This window comes from Ochotona princeps, chromosome 18 (assembly GCF_030435755.1).
Source record: "Ochotona princeps isolate mOchPri1 chromosome 18, mOchPri1.hap1, whole genome shotgun sequence".
NCBI classification, from domain to species: Eukaryota; Metazoa; Chordata; class Mammalia; order Lagomorpha; family Ochotonidae; genus Ochotona; species Ochotona princeps.
In genome coordinates, this window is record NC_080849.1 from 41,213,977 (window position 1) to 41,235,826 (window position 21,850).

The window sequence follows — 21,850 nt, forward strand, 5'->3', positions numbered from 1 at the left end:
TGGGAGAATTGGATTAGGAGAAGGAACTGCTGTAAAAGGACTGGCAAGAAAACTAGGTAGAGGGCTTTTCAAATGGGGCAGTGGCCTTATTGGATGGTTTTAAGAGGCATAGTAAGTACATAATGCCCAACAATGTAAGAAGTTCATTCAATATTTTCAGGAACAAATGAGAAAATTACCAGCATTGTTTAACCAGTCTGGTTAAGATACTAGTTTGATTAATTCAGATTATATGTGTGAAAAGTACCTTTTAATCTGTAAAATGCTCTTCACACACTGTAGTATTTTTTAATATTTAATTTCTGCTAAAGCTTGAACACAGAAGGTAAAAATGGTTTCCCAATGAAGTGAGCTTAAGTTCCGAACTTCTGACTTTACATTTTTAATTTTTATATAAGCTGCATAATCATTCATTCATGAACATACTTAAATGATTTCCACAGGGCAGCATTCCTTGCCTAGTTTACAGTGTGTTCATGGGCCATTGAGTACCTTCATATTGCTGTTGTTAAACTGGGATGTTTTAACATTTGAAGTTGTCACAAAGTCTACCATTAGAACTCTTTAGTTGAGAAAGATGAGAATTTGTGAATTTAAACTGTAAATAAAGATGTAAATGAATTTTTGTTTGAGACAAGTTGCTTCTTGAGAAAAATGGTAAAATGTTCTCAAATTACTCATGTTTTAAAGTTCAACTCAACAGATGTTTATTGTGCTGCTGTTTGGTGTCACTAGTTAAAATATGCAAATAAGATCCACACTTGAAAATCTTACAGTCTGTGTTGCAAAGATAATTGGGATATCCTAAATGTTTATAGTAAATGCATTAGATTGTGATTACAGAGAGGCTGTACTCAGAGATACCAGATGAGCTAACATTTACTGTACTTTGAAATGTGGATTCAGAGTGTAGTGTGTGATGAGGAAGAGGACATGTTAGGCAGAAAAAAACACTGTAAAGAAAACAAGGAAATGCAAGTATAGCATGGTGTGTCCTGGGATGTGTATAGTGGGTAGCTGGGATGCGGCTTGTGCGAGTTCTGCTTATTTTGCTGTCGCTCACAGAGAGGAGATTCCCATGCCCTCGCTTAATGCTGCCAACTCAAAATGTTTTGTAGTGGTGTATAGGTAGTTTTCTTAAGTTCTGCAGTTGGTAAATGTGGGTTAAATGCCAAACTAAACTGTGGCTAAGGATTAGGCATATGCCCCTCAAATCTTTTGAATGCAAAGGACAAGTGATATCACAGAATCTGAATGTTGTAAGGGGCTTTCCAGGTCATTTGGCCAAGTCTCATCTCACCTCATCTGCCTGCCTGCTATAATTTTGCCTTATGTATCATAATACATTTCCAAGTTACTATCAGTATCATAATCATTGCTTTTAATTGGCTGCATTATATTCTTTTGAATAATTCAATGATGGAAAAAACAGACTATGAGCCAAACTGCGTGGGCTTGTGTCCCAGCTTTACTACTATAGTGGCTCTGTGGCTGCGTGAATACGAGCAAGACACTCAACTGTTTCTTGTTCTACAAAATGAAGGTAGTAATAGCATCTACTTCATAGGGTTATAAGGATTAAATTAATTAAATGTAAAATGATGATATCACAAGAAAAAAGCACTAACATCAATTATTGTTCCAGATGCTATTAAGAGTTATGTCATTTTTACTTAGTGTGCATATTGAAAAATACGTAAGTATGTTACATTTTGGAACTTTCTGGGTTGCTTCTAAAGCCTTGTTATAAATAATAAAGTGTCTCATTTAAGATAATTATCAGAATTTTTTAATAGGCTATTTTACTGTACAGTTTTTAAACTTTTAAATTGGCTTGTGTTCCACTTGAAGGTATTTGCACTGCATCTACACCTTTTGTATTGTTGGGAGATGTTTTGGATTGTCTTCCTTTGGATCAATGTGACACAATATTCACTTTTGTGGAAAAAAATGTTGCTACTTGGAAATCAGTAAGTGGTTTGCTTTCTTTTCCCACTGACACTTTTCTGTAGATCCAGAGTTCTGAAGGAAGATCTTTTGCTTATGTTTCTAATATTGTTGATTGCCATAAGTTCCCGTGACAGAATTGTATGTTGTGCTTTCTTGATAGAGCCAGTAAGAGCCATGTGTAGGGAACAACTTCGTGTGGACATTTTGACTGAGTAGTAAAAATTAATTTCAAAATACAGTGTCACACATTTATTCTAGTTATTTCATGATTTCTTAAAAATGTGGAAATATTAAGCATTACCTTACTGAAGCAAAAATGGCATAGTAGATTCCCAATGTAAGTTAATATCATTAATATTTATTTCTGTGACTTATTATTAAAGGGGTACAATAATTTCTAAAGAATAGTGATAATTTTTGTCCTGATTTCAGAATACATTTTATTCTGCTGGGAAGAACTATCTACTGCGTATGTGCAATGGTAAGTAATTCTATAATTGTTTTTGAAAATGTAAATATGGAGTCCAACATTGTGGCACCTTGGCTTATGCCACTGATTGCAAAGCCAGCATCCATATCACAGTGCCAGCTTCAATCTATGCCGTTCTGCTTTGAAATCAGTTCCTGCTAATGTGCCTGGAAAAGCAGCAGAAAGGGCTCAAGTGATTGGGCCTCTGCCGTCTGTTGTGTGGCAAACACTCCAGATAAAACTTAAAAAGAAACATCTAATAAACATTGGATGATATTTCCTTTGTAATGTTTACTTCCATATGTTTTTAGATCTCCTAAGAAGATTATCTAAATCACAGAATACAGTCTTCTGTGGACGAATTCAACTCTTTTTGGCCAGGCTTTTTCCTCTCTCTGAAAAATCAGGTAAGTTTTTATACTCTAAATAAATTCTTCACATAAAGTTCTTTCTAGCACTTCAATGGATTAAAGTCTGTCATAATGAATATGAGGAAAATGGTCCTAAAAAGTGGAAAATTATAGAAAATAACCCTAATTTTCTTTTTCTTACAAACAGATATACCAATCCTATATATAATACAAGTAATTCTGCAGCAAAGTCATTGATTCTTTAAAAGTTCATTGTATTATGCAGATGGGACACAATGAAACAATTTAGATTAAAAACTGTGAGATCTGTTTTTCATTTCATAATGCAGGTGTATTTTCCTGTTTTCATTTTTTCAGTTACTACTTTTTAGCCCTGTTTGCCTCCTTTCATGTATTATTTTGTAGATGTGTGCTGTGAAATGGAATATTCTGTAGAAAGTGCATAAAACAAATGTGTACTCTATTAAGCATACACTTCTGGGAACACTTTCTAGCTCCAGATATGGATTTTCTAGAGCCTAATCTGTCCTTCCCTATTTTGTTCAATTATGTCAAATTTTAATATCTCTGCTTCAGTTTTTCTCTTTAATGTTTAGTTCATACTTCATATGTTCTGAGGATTAAAGTATGTGAAGAACCTCTATTGTAGCTAGATCAAAAATGAGATTTTCCATGGAATTTTCAATTTACTCTATTGCATCCTGCATTTCCAATAATTCAGCTTGATTTTATTTCAGTGTTGCTATTTCCTGTGTGACATATTCCTTAAATTCCTTGAACTCCTGTATGTGCTTCTCATTGTTGATAAGAAACTTATATTGAGTTTTCTGAATTCTAAATCTCTCATTTTCTCGATATATTCTTCAGTTAACTCTTAGATTGGAAAAGGCTTTTGTTCCTTTGCAGGGGAGTCTGGGCTGTGAAATCCACCCTGGTCTCGCACCACCAGTTTGGGATCCCCTGCTCTGTCTCTGCTCCTAGTCAAATCAAACAAACCAGCAGCAGGACAGACAGTTATTTGTCTGGTTTTCCTCCTGAGCTCCTGGGTGCTGGTGTTCAGATTGCCGCTCACTGATAGGTGCTGGGGTATCTGATCCCTGCAACACCACACCATTGTCTCTGCTGCTTTCCTGTGTCCGTCAGTCTCCAGGTGCTGCTCTGCTGTTGGTCTGTCCTCTCCTGTTTCCTGGAATGTGACCTCTCTGCTTCACCCTGGCTAATGTTTCTCCATCTGTTTAAACGTGTTTTTACCCTCTTCTGCCATCTCGATTCTCCTGATTCCAGTGCCCATTTCTCCTGATTTCAATGCTACATTTTGAGTTAATTTTGTGTATTGTGTAAGATTGAAATTCAGTTTATTCCTCGGATGTAGATACCCAGTTGTCCCTGCACCATTTGTTGTTATTCTTTCCTGTATTGAATTGGCATTTTAACCTGTAATTCCTTTAATATTTCAAGATCATGGTCATCTTAGGATCTTAGTGTTATTTCTTCCCTTTGTAAGCCTTTTTTTTTAATTTAAAAAATTGTCACATTACTAACTTGCCATTGTTCGATCTCAATTTCTTCCTCAGAAAGGCCATCCTTATATATCATAATGTAAACTCATTGTCTAATTTTAAATCTCTTAACATTTTGCTCTGATATTCAGTCTGTGTACCAAAACATTGAGAGGCATGTACTTACATTTAAGCATGTTACAAGGGGCTGCTGTTTGGCCTAGCAGTTTAGACACCAGTTAGGATATCTATATCTGTCATTTGGAGTAGCCAAGTTGAATTCCTGTCTCTGGTTTCTGATTGCAACTTTCTCCTAGTGTGTATCTGGGAGACAGTGATGTAGCTGGGTTCCTGTCACGTACATGGCAGTCCTAATGAAGTTCCCAGCTCCCAGCTTTGGCACCTGGTCACCGCAGGCATTGAGGGAGTGAATCAGTAGGTGAACAGTTGCTCTTGCTTGCTCTGTCTCGCCCTCTGCCTGCTTCTTAGTTTGCTTCTTAGTTACATCAATAAAGAGTATGTGATGACAAGGTAGAAAGGTGATATAACATTACCCATGATGGTTTTGTTCCTAGAAGTTGCTAGGTTCTAACTCCTAGGCATTCTTTTTTTTTTTTTTTTTTAAGATTTATTCATTTTATTACAGCCATTTATACACAGAGGAGGAGAGACAGAGAGGAAGATCTTCCATCCGATGATTCACTCCCCAAGTGAGCCGCAACGGGCCGGTGTGCGCCGATCTGATGCTGGGAACCTGGAACCTCCTCTGGGTCTCTCACGCGGGTGTAGGGTCCCAATGCATTGGGCCGTCCTCAACTGCTTTCCCAGGCCACAAGCAGGGAGCTGGATGGGAAGTGGAGCTGCCGGGATTAGAACCGATGCCCATATGGGATCCCGGGGCTTTCAAGGCGAGGACTTTAGCCGCTAGGCCATGCCGCCGGGTCCAACTCCTAGGCATTCTTTTGTCTACTTATCTCCAACCCCAACTTTCTTTGTTTTTGAAACATTTTATAGTTCTTGTTCAGTGCACTATATTTTTAATTTGCAAGATACAATGAAAACACGTTTTTCTTTCCCTCATTGCTGATTGAAAGGCTAACAGTCTGTCACTACAGATAGCTGTATATATTTTAATAAGTTCTGTTTTCAAAGCTTATTTATAGGGGTGAGCATTTGGTGCAGCGTCCTGCTTGGGATGCCTGCACTCCATATTGGAGTCCTGGGTTTGAGGCTTTGCTGGTTTGCTCCCTATTTAGCTTCCTGATGGTGTAAACCACAGAAGGAGGCAGATAATGTTGTGATTGCTTAGATCCCTGTCACCTAGTTGGGAGACCCAGACTGAGTTCTGGGCTCTCAGTTTTGGCCTCGCCCAGCCCTACCTATTGGAGACATTAGGGAGTGAAGCAGCAAGTGGAAGATAACTTTCCTCATTCTTCTCTTTTTGTCACTGTACCATTCAGAAAGTTATTTTTCAATTGTAACCACTACCATAGTTTTAACTTTCCCTTTCATTATCCCGTTAATACTTCCCTTTTGTCTCCGTTAATACTTGGCAGATTTTTTTTTTACTTAGTATATCTTTAACATTGACTGCAATAAACTCTATGTTCAACTAAAAACCATTTTTAGTATGTAGTGAGTCAATAAAGAGGCATTTTTAGTATGTAATTTAGCCACTAAGTGTGTAGTACACTGTGATTAAAATGTTGAACTCTAAATGGAAATTATAGAATGTTCCATAGTGAGAGTAGCCCACACTGAATGGCCAGCTGAGTAAGCTCATTTACTCTCAGTGTCTTGATCTAGCATCCTAACTTTAGAAAAAAGAAAAGAAAAAATAGTTGCAGACTTAAGAATGTGAAGATGGTTTAGAGGGGACCCAAATACCCTTCATATTAAGTTAAAATCATGTGTAACTGTGGTACACTTACCATAACTGGGAAGTCAGCATTGGTACCACATTTGCTTTAATTACAGTCATTATTTGGATCTGACCAGTCATATCACTGTCTTCTCTTGTTCTGTTCCAGACTTCTTTTTTAGATTTAGTTGCTATGTCCCTCATAGTTAGTGATAGTTCCTCAGTCTTCCGTGCTGGCCCTTTGAGGTCATCATTTTGGCATTATCTTGGATCATGTATGCAGTTTAGTTGATGTATCCTTTTTTTTTCCTGTTTGTAATTAATAAATAGGGCTATACAAATGTTCTCCACCCTTCCTGCCAGTCTTCTGATCACTAATTTAGTTTTCATCAATGGATCTTGCAGGTAATTATTGCAAGGGTGTCGTAGTGGTGATTTTCTTTCCCTCTTACTATTCTGTATTAATTTCTCCCTCATTTACTTGTTATTTAATCATCTATTTGTTTTAATTGCTAGAAACTTTTTTCAGTCAGCTTTTCATCACAATCACAGACTACCTTAGGAACACCAGCCTAATGAGGAAACAGGTTTATTTTGACTTATAGCTCTTAAGTTTAGAGTCCAGATAGGGGCCGTGGTAGATGAAAGATCACACGTGAGCCAAAGCAGAGTGGTCGCACCCAGGCTCAGGCTTTCACAACCATCCTGTCCTGAGACTTGCCTTCAGAAGTCCATTTCCAATTCCCTGAGGACCTTCTGAAGACCCTACCATGTGGGGCCAAGCTTTTATTTACCACTGGGGCCTTTAAGGGAATTTGAAAATTCAAGTCATAGCAGAAGAGGCAGACTTCTGTCATAACACTGTGAGTGTTGCTTGGGATATCCATAGAGCATATCAGAAGGACTGGGTTTGCGTTCTAGCTCTGTTTCTAAAGACTTTTTTTTTTATTGCAACGTCAGATATAGAGAGATAGAGGAGGCAAGACACAGAGGAAGATCTTCCGTCCGTTGATTCACTCCCCAAGTGGCCGCAACAGCTAGAGCTGAGCCGATCTGAAGCCAGGAGCCAGAATCCTCTTCCAGGTCTCCCAGGGAGGTGCCAGGGTCCCAAGGTTTTGTGCTGACCTCAACTGCTTTCCCAGGCCTCAAGCAGGGAGCAAGATGGGAAACAGGGTCACCAGGATTAGAACTGGTGCCCATATGGGATCTGGCTTATGCAAGGCTAGGACTTTAGCTGCTAGGCTGCTGAACTGGGCCCAGCTCTGTTTCTGAGTCCAGCTTCTTGCTAGTGTACTGTAGGAGGCCGTGGAACGGCTGCGTCACTTGGATCTTTGCCATCTATGTGAAAGACCTAGGTTAAGTTCCTGGCACCTGGTTTAGGGTTGCAGACATATGGAGAGTCAGCAGATGGAGTATTTCCATTTCTCTTGTCACACTGTCTGCCTGCTTTTCAAATAACGTGAAATAAATGTAACAAACCATAGCAGAGCGCTTTGGTTTTCTTAGTGGTAGAGGACTGTCCAGGCAGATTTTGTATTTTCCCTACTCTTCAAATCACCCGGTTTTCTAAAGAGCCTTGTTTGGTTTTAGAATGGTATTTCAGGGCCCGGCACAGTGGCCTGGCGGCTAAAGTCCTCGCCTTGAACGCGCCGGGATCTCATATGGGCGCTGGTTCTAATCCTGGCAGCTCCACTTCACATCTAGCTCCCTGCTTGTGGCCTGGGAAAGCAATTGAGGACAGCCCAATGCTTTGGGACCCTGCACCCATGTGGGAGACCTGGAGGAAGTTCCTGGTTCCCAGCATCAGATCGGCGCACACCGGCCGTTGTGGCTTACTTGGAGAGTGAATCATTGGACAGAAGATCCTCCTCTCTGTCTCTCCTCCTCTCTGTATATCTGACTTTGTAATAAAAATAAAATAAATCTTAAAAAAAAAAAAAAGAATGGTATTTCAAGCCAAGATCTAGGCCCTGTTTATTGCTTCAGAGGAATCACTGCTTCTGAACTCCCTCATACAGCTAAGGAAGATATGTGTCAATACTAATGCATGTACATATCTGTATTTCTGCATATGTTGTAGAAATGAACAGTAGCAAAGACCATGAAAGCATACTGATCCCTCCAAGCCTTACCCAGACCTGCTTGTTTTTAACATCTTTCAGGGACAATGAAAACTCTGGTTTATCATTAACTCTGTGTATATTTTATAAAACTCTTGTTTTATTAATATAATTTATACTTGTGCTTCACCAAATTTTAAAAGTTACTCTTCAATGTGTATTATGAAAGTGTTTTTACATAATTATGAATTGCAAGGATCAACTATTTGCCACATAGTGTAAGTAGAATTCTATGCACTCCTGAAGGAGTCTTTAAAAGAATAAATGGAGTTGAAAATCAAGTGTTAGCGATTTCTGACTTGGTTTTTTACTGAATTATGAATTTATATTTTTAGAGTACACAACACAAATTATATCCCTGCACATTTAACTGCCAGAAAATTTTGCATTGAAAGTTTTTTCTTTTTTTCTTTTTAATAGGTCTTAACCTGCAGAGTCAATTTAACTTGGAAAATGTCACTGTTTTTAATACCAATGAGCAGGAAAGCACCCTGGGTCAGAAGGTGAGACTGATATGAAATCTTTCCACAAAATGTGTTTATACTTTTGTGACTGAGGTAATTCATGTGAATGGACCACTAAGTCATCAAAAATTTAAAATATTTTGAAATTTCCAATTTACAGATACAATATGTGTTCTTTATGAGCATATTATTCAAGGTTAAATTACGGTATATTTTGGAGTAGCTATACTTGCTTTTTTCTGATGTATCTTATTTTTAAAAGATTTATGTTCCTTTTATTGGGGAGTCAGAATTACAGACAGAAGGATAGAGAGAAAGATTTTCCATCCATTGAGTCACTCCCCAGGTGGCTGCAACAGCCGGAGCTATGCAAATCTGAAGCTAGGAGCTAGGAGTTTCTTCTGGGTCTCACATGCAGGCTGCAGGGTTCAAGACCTTGAACCATTCTCAGCTGCTTTCCCAGGTCACAAGCAGGAATCTGGAAGAGAAGTGGAGCAACCGGGATAAAAACCAGTGACCTTAGGGGATATTGGCACATGCAAGGTGAGGATTTAGCCACCAGACTACTGTGCTGGGCCCACTGTGCTTTTTATTACAGGGGTTAATAGAGTATCTGTGGGACTGATGTTGTGATGCAATAGCTACTTATGACACCTTCACATACAGGAGTGCTGATTCAAGTCCCAGGTTCTGTGCTTTCAATCCAGCTTCCCACTATGTCACCTGGGAAGGAAACAAGTTATGTCCCCAGTGCTTGGGCTTCTGCCATCCACATAAAGACTCGGATGAAATTCTAACTTATGGGCCCGGCATGGTGGCCTAGTTGGCTAAAGCCTTGAACGCCCCGGGATCCCATATGGGCGCGGGTTCTAATCCTGGCCAGTGGCCCCACTTCCCATCTAGCTTCCTGCTTGTGGCCTGGGAAAGCAATTGACGACAGCCCAAAGACTTGGGACCCTGCACCCACGTGGGAGACCTGGAGGAGATTCCTGGTTCCTGGCTTCAGATCAGCACAGCACCGGCCGTTGTGGCTTACTTGGGAAGTGAATCATCAGACAGAAGATCTTCCTCTCTGTCTCTCCTCCTCTCTGTATATCTGACTTTGTAATAAAAATAAATAAATCTTTAAAAAGAAAAAAAGAAATTCTAACTTGTGCCTTTGGCTTGACCCACCCAGCCCTGGCTGGCAATCGGAAACTAAGTCAGATATAAGCTCTTTTCTGTCTTTCCATCCTTCTGTCTTAGTATGCTTTTTTTTTAATAAGTAAATTAAATAAATATTTAATTATAATAATCATATTGAAAATTATGTAATAGCCGTCCTTTTTGTTTTAAACATCAATGTTTTCACATGGAGTACATGTTTCTGTACATTTATTTTTATAGCCATTCATAGTATTATTTTTCTGATGTTACTGGGCTTTTTGTGTCTGTGTACAGATAGGTTAATTTTTCTAAGTGAGAACATACCATAAATACTGCTCTAAATGCATTTCTTCTTTTAACTGATATATTTCTACAATTGTACCTTTAGATCTCAGTTTTTTACTGTCTTCTAAGTCTTTGAATGAATATTTCATTATCTGTCAATAGAACATCTGGATTACCTCTAATTCTAATGATTAAATATTGTCAACAACATTTCAATGAGATAGTATTATATAAGTCATTACTAGAATATGCTTGTGTCCCTTTGGATAATTCTAATGAGTAAAATTGGTAGGTGTGTGTGCAATATCAGATATTAATGGCTATTTCCTGGTTGTTTCTCAAAACGATTATACTTGTTAATGTTACCACCATTGGCAAATAGAGAATGCCCCAATCTTCCTGCACCCTAATACCAGCACCAGGAATAATCAATGGGTTTCTTTTTGTTTTAATTTTGGCTTAGTTGACAAAATACTTGAAAAGTGAATCTTACTTAATTTACATTTCCTTGATTATTAATGGAGCTGAAGAAATTTTTGGTGATTGGAATTTATCTTTCTTTTGTAAATTGTCTGTTTATGTAGCTTGCCTTTTTTACTGTTAAATTGTTTTTTTTGTCTTTGTGTCAAACCAGAGAGAATCTGTTGGCTGTGTTATGAGAAGTATTTGTTGGGAATTTTCCATGGAGTCTTTGTGACATGTATTATTTCATTTACATATGCCTCATGAGTTCTTGGACCTTTACAATGAAATTCTGTTTATATTAACAGAAAACTGTAGGTCTAGGAAGTTATTATGACTAGACTTCCTTGAGATTGGTTGTTTAGCAGTATGCAAATCCCCTATTATTCTAGTGTTTGTCTTCTGCTTGATGACTGCTTCCTAACAGGCTACATGTATTTTTTTCAATTTAGCACACTGAGGATAGAGAAGAAGGAATGGATGTAGAAGAAGGTGAAATGGGAGATGATGAAGCTCCAACAACTTGGTAAGTTTTCAGAGCTTAAGATTTGTTGATTTACTAAAATAATCCCTTAATGACCAGTCAGATTCTTAAGTAAAAAGATACTGAAAAGGAGGAAAGGAATCGTGACTATGTCTTTCTTTCATTTGTGACTTTCATGCATAGTAAATAATAAATCCCATATCAGTAATGAACTGTTTAACTTTCATTTTTACATAGTTTAACTTATGTAGAATCCTAGAATTGGAAAAACCAGCTACAGATAGTTTTATGAGCTCTTGCCCTGCTCCCTTTCATTAAAGCTGTGGATTCTGTACCTCTGGATATTGGGCTGACTTACAATGAGTAAGATTAATAAAAATCCTTTCCATCTTCTCTCCCGTTCTTGCTCTTACCACTGCTTCTGATTTCATCTTTGTTAGCCTTACACTTTCTTTCTGAATAATTTGCCCTGTGCTGGTTAAAAGCAGTAGGAGAAAGGCAGGGGTAGTGCAACAGAGGAAGAGACCAGGAGTGTTTCCATTTGCTGACTCACTGGCCAAAGAGCTGTAACATCTGGGGCTGGGCCAGATCAAAGCCAGGAGCTTGCAACTCATTCACACCTCCATGTGGTTGGTAGGAGCCCAAGCACTCCAGCCACATTTTGCTGCTTTGCCAGGCATAAAAACAGAGAAGCTGGAAAAGTAGAGCAGCTAGAATGCAAACCAGCACTCTGGGATGCCAACATCTCAGGTGGTCATTGATATGCTACAACACAATACCAGCCCCTCCTAATTTTTGTTTCATCATCCCTTATTGTTTGTCATTTTCCTGTAGTGCGAGAGGACTCTAATGTCTTCATTTTGGTCAGCAGAAAAAAAAAACAGCAAGCTGAACTGTGGCCCAAAAGGTAGACATTGGCTTCCACTCCCAGCTGAGTGGTCAGAATTTAACCACATGGTCGTATCAGGCAGCAAGAGAGATTGGAGACAGTCTTTGATTGTTATAATTGTATGTCCAGCCAAAATACAGACACACTATGAGTATAGTCAAAGTATCTATTGAGATGTATTAATCGCCTAAAAATTTATAGAATCATTTGTGAATGTGCACTTTTCTGGGGAAAGATGCCTTATAATTTTTTAAAGATTTATTTATTTTTCTTGGAAAGGCAGATTTACAGATAAGGAGATGCAGAGAAAAGGATCTTCTGTCCTCTGGTTCACTCCCCAAATGACTATGGCGGCCAGAGCTGAGCCGCTCCGAAGCCAGGAGCTTCTTCGGGGTCTCCCAAGTGGGTGCAGGATCCTGAGGCTTTGGGCCGTCCTCTACCACTTTCCCAAGCCATAAGCAGGGAGCTGGATGGGAAGCAGAGCAGCCAGGACATGACTTGGCACTCACATGGGATCCCGGCGTGTGCAAGGCGAGGATTTAACTAACGGGCTACCATGCTGCGCCCAGCTGCCGTTACTTTCTAGAGTTCCCCAAGATGGGTTTGTGACCAAAAGACAGGAAAGAACGTGAGTATGTTTGTTGAAGAATTTCAATGATATATTTAATGTAACTTTTATTTTGTTAGCTCCATCCCAATCGATTACAACCTGTATCGAAAATTCTGGTCACTTCAGGATTACTTCAGGAACCCTGTGCAATGCTATGAGAAGGTTTCATGGAAAACTTTTCTTAAGGTGAGTTGCCATTCCGACTATCAGAAAGCCAATATAGATAGGTACTGGCAAAACTAAATGATTGTTCACCTTAGGTTTTTACATATGTTTTGTCATATACAGGAGGCTAAGTTGTAAATTGGTATTTAAACCACTGATTTTGTGGAGTATTTTCTAAGTAATTAGGGGATTTAGAAGTTATTAGTTACGGCTCTGGTGTTTTTCAACATAAATTGATAATTATTTTTCCCCCAAAACATTGTATTTTTTTTTTTTTTAAACATTGTATTTTTGCATAGTCATTTTAGCTCTTGTTGTAAGACAGGACCCTGAAAACTATGGTCTTGCCAGATAAAACCTGCTGCTTTGTAAACTTTATAAACCAGAGATGTATTGGAATCTCAGCCATGCATTTAATACTTAACATCTGTTCTGCCAAGAAGACCTACTTGAAAAGTTAGAATTAAGATTATTTGGACTGAAGAGTCTAAATCTTTGGCAATCTTTGACAAAATAAGTTTGCCATCTTACTTTTGGAAGAATTCTCTATGCTTATTTTTTAAAGTAATCATTACTTATCCATTGTCGTTATCAAAATCCAAGAAAGTAGGTGACTCCCAAACTAGCATAGTGTGGGGCTGCTCTTGTATAGCAGCGGGTTGAGCCACCATTCATGTCACTGGCATCCCAGATGAGCACCAGTACAAATTCTGGCTGTTCCAGAAAATCAGCTGAGAATGTCTTAAGTATTTGGACCCCTGCCACTCCCTTGGGGACCTGAATGGAGTTCCAGGCTCCTGGCTTCAGCCTGGCTTAGCCCCAGCTACTGAGACCACTGGGAAATAAACCCAAAATAGATGGATCTCTGTCTCTTTTGTTTCTTTTTCCCTTCTCTGTAACTTTGGGGGGAAATAGTTTTAAGTAAAAGCTTAATGTTTATTATCAGGTTTCTAAATTTTTCAAAATATTTAGTTAGTTAGTTAGTTTGTTGTGGTTGGTAGGCTAAACTTCTGTCAAGCTGCTAGCATTCCATGTGGGTGTCAGTTTGAGTCTCAGGTGCTCTACTTCCGATATAACTCCCTGTTGGTGACCTGGGACACCAGCAAAAGATAATCCAAGTGCTTTATCCTCTGCACACACAGGGGAGACTTCACTAAAGCCCTGGGTTTCAAATCAGCTCAGTTCTGGTTGTTGTGGCCATTTTGGGAGTGAACCAATGGATAGAAGATCTCTCCATCTTTCTGTAACTGTGTTTCAAATAAAAACAAATTAATAATAATAATTCTTATTGAGGAGAGGGACAGGTTTGCTCCCCAGTTGCCTTCAGTGGCTGGAACAGGGCCAGGACACAGTAGGGAGCTGGGACTTAAGGTAAGTCTCTTGCATGTGACTGGAGCAGAGTTCCTTATACCATATATGTTGACCTTAGGAAGCTAGACTCAGGAACTAAATATCAAATCCAGACTCCAGGATGGAACCTAGACCTTAACCATGAAAATGAATATTCACCTGTTATTTTATTTTACTTACTTGAGGCGCAGAGACACAGGGAGGGAGAGCTCCCATCCACTGGTGTACTCCCTAAGTGCCTGCAGTGGTGAATATCACAAACCCAACCACTGGGACCATGGTTGCTCCCAGGGTGCTCTGAGCAGGAAGCTGTAACCAGGAGACAAACCTGGGAGCGCCAGCATGGGATGTTGGTACTTGAACCACTAAGCCAAATGTCTGTCACTGTGGTTTTTTTCATAGCTTTGTCTAAATATGCTGTTGGGCGGTGGGGAGACATCCATCCACATTAAGTGTAGTGATAGGTCCTCACAGTTTTCTGACTAGCCAGAACTTGACATGTTTGGTCGCACAAGAAATTTTTTAAAATTTCCACAGCTGGTGAAGCAATTTCATTGGTTAAACTGCAGTTGGGCCTCTTTGTCCATGCGGACTGCTTCTGTAGATTCTACCCTCTGTACTAGAAAATATTGAGGGCCATGAAAAATTGCATCTGTACTGAATATGTATAGATTTTTTTTCTTTGTTATTCCTTGAAGATACATTGTATTTGATACTACATAAGTATCAAAAAATGAAAGTATATGGAAGCATGTGTTTAGGTTATATGTGAAAATGATGCCTTTTTACGTAAGATTGATGAGCGCTCAGATTTGCTGCCTCTGTGGCTGTATGCTGAAACCAGTCCCCACACGTGCCAAGGTACAGGTTTTCCTCTCAAATCATTCCTTTCTCTATCTCTTTCACAGACTGGGTAAAAAATTCTATTTCTGCTGGAATAAACAGTTTATTTCTACTTTTATAGTACAATGAATTCTGATAGAAAATAGTTGTAACTTTTTTTTGCTCTGACAGTTTTTACTTATGTTTTACAATATACATTTTTCATTCGTTGAGAGTAAATTCTAGACATTTTGATATAGAAAAGCAGTAAGCAAATTTTTTCACCAGTGCTAAGTAAAACTAATATTTTTACTTTGCAGTATTCTGAAGAAGTTTTAGCAGTTTTTAAAAGTTATAAATTAGATGATACTCAGGCTTCAAGGAAAAAGATGGAGGAATTGAAAACAGGAGGAGAACATGTATATTTTGCAAAATTTTTAACAAGTGAAAAGGTATGAATTTGCTTCTCTACTAGACATAATTTCCTTTTTAATATTTAATTGATAGTCTTCAAGTTAAGGACAATAGAAATGCTTCTTAATTACAGCTGATAAATTTTAGTTTGATAATTCTGTTTGTCCCTTGCACAGGTAGGGTCAATATGATTTCAAAAGTGAAAGAAGTTGTTTTACTATAAATCTATTTTGTAGACATATTTTAGAGTAAACATTTAAATCGTTTTCAAATGTGTTTATATTTTAGACTTCAAATTAGGATTTAATATGCATCTGTGAAAATATTTTATGACTATTATCTAGGTACAAATAAGGGTTTTTGAAAGATTCCTGTTAATAATGCATTTTAATAAGCCATTTTGTTCAAATTTAAAGGATTGTTTAAATTTCTAGTCAAGATGGCACATGGAGTTTGTGTTTCAACTCCCTTTTCTCCAAACACATAGCCATGACAGATAAAATATAAAAAGAGAAAAGCAAAAAGGCAAAGCTGGGCCTCCAGAAACAAGATAAGTGTCTTCAAGGACCAGAAATGTCATGAAGTAAGTGAAACCGAAGCCTTGGCCTGCTGAACTGTATTCAAAGCCAGGTGGAGGCAGCAAGAGTTGGTTTACAAATAGTGGAAACCAGATCTGCTCCTTGTGGAAGAAGGAGCCAGAGCCAGATACACTGTTTGAAACCAGGAATGTGGTAGAAGTTTACCCACTTAAGAAAAGCATATTGCGAATCTTGTGCCAGGGGCAGTAGTTTGTGAGAAGACCAGTTTGGTGTTCATCTGCTTGTCAGTGACTGGATACGTGGGTCTCCCCTGCGTGCTGACAGAAGAGCAGCTCCAAAAAGTCATCATCAGCCCCGGTGACAGCAAATGCAAAGACTGCTAGGCCAGGGAGGGTGTACATCCAGAAGGAGAGGAGGAAAGTGTACATATAAAAGAAAAACCTCCAATTCAAAGCTCTCTGACGCATTACAATTCCAAAATCTGTAAAGAATTCCAGTGAAAGATCTTCAGCAAAATTGGCTACTGGGATATGTGTATGTCTGTGATGAAATACGCAGCCCCATCAAGACTTTGTATTTTGGATACTCAGGAGTTAAGAAGAAGAAATCATAAGGCAAACAGGCAGAAGTGAAATAACAGTTGGTACAGCCTTTTATTTGGGAGTTGTGAAAATAAAAAAATGTGACCATTGAAACCAGTGCACACACCCAGAATTAAACTGTAGATTGGACATAAAGATGAAGAAAGCTGCTGAACTCAAGATAGTGATAAGAGCATCATCCGGAATGTAGCACAGAGAGGTAGTTTTTGTTTGTTTGTGATAAAGCAGCTAAAACCCATGGTGCATAGGCTGAGAATTTCTAACATCTTTCTAGTAGGTTTTCTAAACAAAATTGAGGGATGATGTAGAAACTGTTCTGGAAGTAATTTAAGAAAATACCACTCCCTCAGATTGAAAGTGTACTTCGGCTGACCAAGTAGAATAAAGTTAAACCTACACTGCAATACTTCATGCTGTAGCTTCAGGGATACAGAGGGAAAAGAAAAGCCCTTAGAAGTCATCAAAGGAAAGCAGAAAAATACACTGGGAAGAAGCAGAGATTTGACTATCCGCAGATTCCTAACAGATAAGCCATCAATACAAGAAGACTGCAGAAAAGTGAAATGCTGAGGAAATAGATGTCAGTATAGAATTTTTGACCCAGATAAATGCATTTAAGACTACTAATGAACAAAGGACATATATATTCAAAGACTGGGAAAACCTACCATTCAAGGACCCTCATTTTGAAAAAACTACTAGTGGATGTTCTTCAGGAAGAAGGAAATTGAATCCATAAGAAAGGAATGGGATACACAAGCAATGGTGAGCACAAAAATTGAAAAGTATGATAATAAGTTTACTATTGGCTATAAAAGCAAAGTTTTAAAAACAGTGTGAAACAACTAGATGACAGTATGAGAAGGGAAGACAGATAATTACTGAGAAACTTAAACTCACTACTCCTTTGTAATCTTCAGGAGGAAGAAAGGGATACTGAATAACTTTAGATTTTACGTATGTTAAATGAGTAACCATCAAAACAAAACCAATCTGTAATTTTCAGAGATTAGGCGGGGGATGATGCACAGTAAGGAAAAACTGCTTTCTAAATCCAACAGAAAGAGGGGAGAAAAGGAATATAAAGCAAGGCAGAATTGATTGCAAATTTGTCAGCACTTAACACCTAGAACTGATATAATTAACCTAAGGGAGAGATTTTTAGATTAGATCTTTAAAAGTTCAACTGTATTTATTATTTCGATTAAAGAAAAAAAATTCAAAACTTGTGTAGAACAGAGGAAGAGAAGCTCAAATCTCAAGTGTCAAATTATATATTATCACCAGGGGAAAGAGCTATAAAACAAAGCAGTGAGTAGTACTAACAGATGTCATAATGTTGCATTTCTCAGGACATAACAACTGCTCAAAACCCTGAGCATCTTAAAAGGTTAGAATTTTTTTGAACAAAGAACATTTCTTAAGGATATTTAACAATGTACAACAAGTGCTAACAATTTCAAGAGAAATCTCCACATTTCAATGTAAGATTGATGTAATATCGACTCATTCTTAATCCATTTTATCAGACCTGTGCTTGTCTGAATCCTGTGAGCTTTGAGTTTAACCCTGAATTTCATTAATTAATGACATGAGGGAGTTTAAAACAGCTTGGAGAAAGATGAAAAAAGAAATAACTGAAAATTTTACTAAAAAGTTCTAAAACATGGTTTTCTGCATATTCGTCATTTTTATTGCCTCTTAAGCAACAACTTGGTTTAGAGACAAGTTATTTTTCATATTTGTAAATGTATGCAGTACCTATAGTATTGAAAATATGCTGCATTTTAATTGACTTTGCTGCTGCACCAAAAGCAACCACTAAGCATTTCTATACATGAAGTACCTTGTGTGGGATTATAAATCTCAGGACCCCCAAAAGGCCATCCTGCCTAATTCATGCAACAGGAAAATCTGTAGCACACACACCATCCTGCTTAATTTTCTTTTTAGAATTCCCATTTTATGTATGAGTCAACTCAGGGTTGTACAACGAATATAAGAAAGTAACTTCTTTGATGTTACCCCATTTAGGGAAGATTGAAGATAACCAGGGTACAATAGCTACCTTGCCAGGTTAACTCTGAATTTGGGGCCTAGATTATTTGGAAAGTTCCAGTTAATAAAGTTTTTAATATGGCCTCTTTTTTTTAAGATTTATTTATTTTTATTGGAAAGTCAGATGTACAGAGAGTAGGCGAGAAAGAGGAAGATCTGTCTGTTGATTCGCTCCCCAAGTGACCGTAACAGCTGGAGCTGAGCCGATCGAACCCAGGAGCCAGGAGCTTCATCCAGATCTCCCATGCAGGTGTAGGGTCCCAAGGCTTTGGGCCATCCTCGACTGCTTTCCCAGGCCACAGGCAGGGAGCTGGATGCAAAGTGGGGCCACTGGCCAGGATTATAACCAGGACCCATATGGGATCCTGGTCTGTTCAAGGCGAGGACTTTAGCTGGTAGGCCACCGTGCTGGGCCCTAATGTAACCTTTTGAAGTCAGAAGTCTTATATTAAAATTCCATATTTGTGGTTTTTAATTCTTAAATTTTTTGAAAGCACAAAGCTGCTTTTAAATTCAAAACTTAGAAATATCAAATTGCACAGATTATTTAATACTGATCAGTATTATTAGAATTTGGGTCAAAATAAATACTTTTGTTATTTAATTTACTGAGCGATATTACATTTCTCTTTAGTCTCCTTACAAATATTGCTGCAGGGCCCGGCGTGATAGCGTAGTGGTTAAAGTCCTCGCCTTGAACATGCCCATATAGGCACTGGTTCTAATCCCGGCAGCTCCACTTCCCATCCAGCTCCTTGCCTGTGGCCTGGGAAAGCAGTCGAGGACAGCCCAAAGACTTGGGACTCTGCAGCCATGTGGGAGACCTGGAAGAAGTTCCTGGCTCCTGGCTTCGGATAGGCAAAGTACTGGCAGTTGTGCTCAGTTAGGCAGTGAATCATCAGACAGAAGATCTTCCTCTCTGTCTCTCCTCCTCTCTGTATATCTGACTTTGTAATAAAAAAATAAATCTTTAAAAACAACAAATATTAGTGCAGCAGTTTTCTTGAAATCTTTTAGTTTGTTACTCTAAAATACTTTCTTGTTACAGGATAGAATTGAGAACAGCCCCTACCTACACGTATATCTCTATGTCATGATTAAAGTCACTTTTCATATTCTTAGTGACTTCTTTATTTTTAAGTTTTAAAAAGAATTATTGGGAAATGTGTAAATTAATATATTTGTGTTTATATAACTATACATTTTTTCCCTTGTTAGAACTAACTTTACTTGAATTGATTAAACTGTATGGAAAGTACCTATACCTGCTGAAAAATTTTATAGGTAGTCTTTTAAACCCTAATATAGGTGCTAAATCATTTGTGAAAATTTAAAAGTTTAATTCATGCCTTTTGTTTATAAACATGCCTATTGAACCTATATATTTTCCACCAGTCTAAGAAAAAATGGGTGCATTCAAAATACTTGGAATTCAGGCTTGAATTGTCTGGAGAGGTTCTTAACACCTCACTTAAAGTTATAATAAGAATTTAGTAGTACCTTTAACTAATTTGAAAGGGAAAATCGGTATACCTAAGAGCCTTTATACTTTTCTAGAAATATCTCAAGCCACAGTATGAGCAGAGGATCAAAGTTGTAAACAATAGAAACTGTATAATCAGTTTATTTCCATGGCTGTTTTGTTGGGGGTGTGTGTGTGCGTGTGTGTATGAGAGAGAGAGAGAGAGAAAGAGAGAGAGAGAGAGAGAAAGAGAGAGAGAGAGAGAGATGCAGCCCTGCAGTCTCACAGCTTTCACGTCAGAAAAAGTCATTGCCAGTTTCCCACACCTTAACACAATGTACATAAGCTTTCACACAAATAAAAAAAAGTGAGCCTAGCACACAGTTACAGAGAAAATTCTTAAATTATTAGGCAGACTGGAGATTGTACAAAAACAGTTTAGGAAACAAGATATTCTCACCCAGCTTAGATAAGAAGGTAGAGGTAGACATATTCCTTTTGATTGCCTACCTCACTAAAACACCTGTCCTCATCTTCCCGAATTATCTGAGCGTCCAGGCATCCGATTTTCATGGTGTCTTTGTCTTCCAGGAGGCAGCAGTTTCTTTTAATGACTTCTGTTTCTGAGAATCTTCCCTTCCTGTTTCACCTAGGATGTGTTGATCCATAGATCTCAGTTGATTTGCATTAAGAATAAAAAAAAAACTGACCTGGGAAGATTAAAACTAATATGGAAAAGAAAAGAATGGAGCATGTGATGGTTTATACCCACAATAAATATATAACAAAACTATTTAAAATGGTAGAAATATCCGGATGGAAAGAGACATACCAGGCTTACTCCAGCAGAAAGAAGCTACATAATAGATAAAGCATGAATAGGTTAATTGGCAAAAGAACAAACCACCAAGAGGATGCCATGAACTTGGATATGCTTAGTAATAGATCCTCAAAATACGTTAAGCAAAACTTGTAAAATTATGATACTTTGGCACATCTATAATTGTACTTATTTATTTTTATTGGAAAGGCAGATTTACAGAGAGAAGAATGTTCCATCCACTGGTACATTCCCGAGATGGCCACAATAGCCAGAGCTGTTCTGATCTGAAGCCAGGAGTTTCTTAGGCATCTCCCATGTGGGTGCAAGGTCCCAAGATTTTGGGCCATCCACCCCTACTTTCCCAGCAATAACATGAAGCTGGTTTGGCAGTGGAGCAGCCAGGACTCTAGTGGGTGTCCATATGGGATGCCAGCGCTGCAGGCAGAGGATTAACATGATAAGCCACTATGCCTGCTCCAGAAATTCCCAACATTTAAGTAAAATTCCAACAGAGATAAGCAAGGAGAAGCATATGTGTGTGTGTCACTTAAAAACAGCAAATAAAAAAGTTTTAATACAAATTAATCTTAAGTAAAGGATTCTAGGAATGTGTTCAACACTAAAAAGATTAATGTAGTATTAAATTAGCACATCAGAAAAACATTAGCCAGTGTGAAGCAGAGAAGGCACATTCCAGGACATAGGAGAGGACAGAACAACAGCAGAAGGGTACCTGGAGATTGACAGACACAGGAAAGCAGCAAAAACAACCGTGTGGCATTGCAGTGACTGATAGCCCAGCAGCATTCAGCAAGTAGTGATTTGAATTGCAGCGGCAGCTGGAACTCCACCAGCAACAAGATGGGAAAGGACATTCACCAGGAGCTCCAGAGGTAAACCCAGACAAAGAACTGCCCGTCCTGCTGGTCTGTTTGATTTGATCAGAAGCAGAGACAGGGTGGCAGATCCCAGACAGGCAGTGCAGGAACAGGGTGGATTTCACAG

The 21,850-nt window shown here is 38.4% G+C and overlaps 1 protein-coding gene across 1 annotated transcript in view; it reads left to right on the plus strand.

Annotated features, from left to right (window-relative positions):
- Positions 1-21,850, plus strand: part of THOC1 (THO complex subunit 1) — a 49,711-nt gene that overhangs the window by 7,011 nt on the left and 20,850 nt on the right. Inside the window, exons 5-11 of the mRNA XM_004579608.3 lie at positions 1,852-1,970; positions 2,383-2,431; positions 2,731-2,826; positions 8,691-8,773; positions 11,080-11,153; positions 12,688-12,796; positions 15,268-15,399. Coding sequence (XP_004579665.1) covers positions 1,852-1,970; positions 2,383-2,431; positions 2,731-2,826; positions 8,691-8,773; positions 11,080-11,153; positions 12,688-12,796; positions 15,268-15,399 — 662 coding nt within the window. The remainder of the gene's footprint in view (positions 1-1,851; positions 1,971-2,382; positions 2,432-2,730; positions 2,827-8,690; positions 8,774-11,079; positions 11,154-12,687; positions 12,797-15,267; positions 15,400-21,850) is intronic.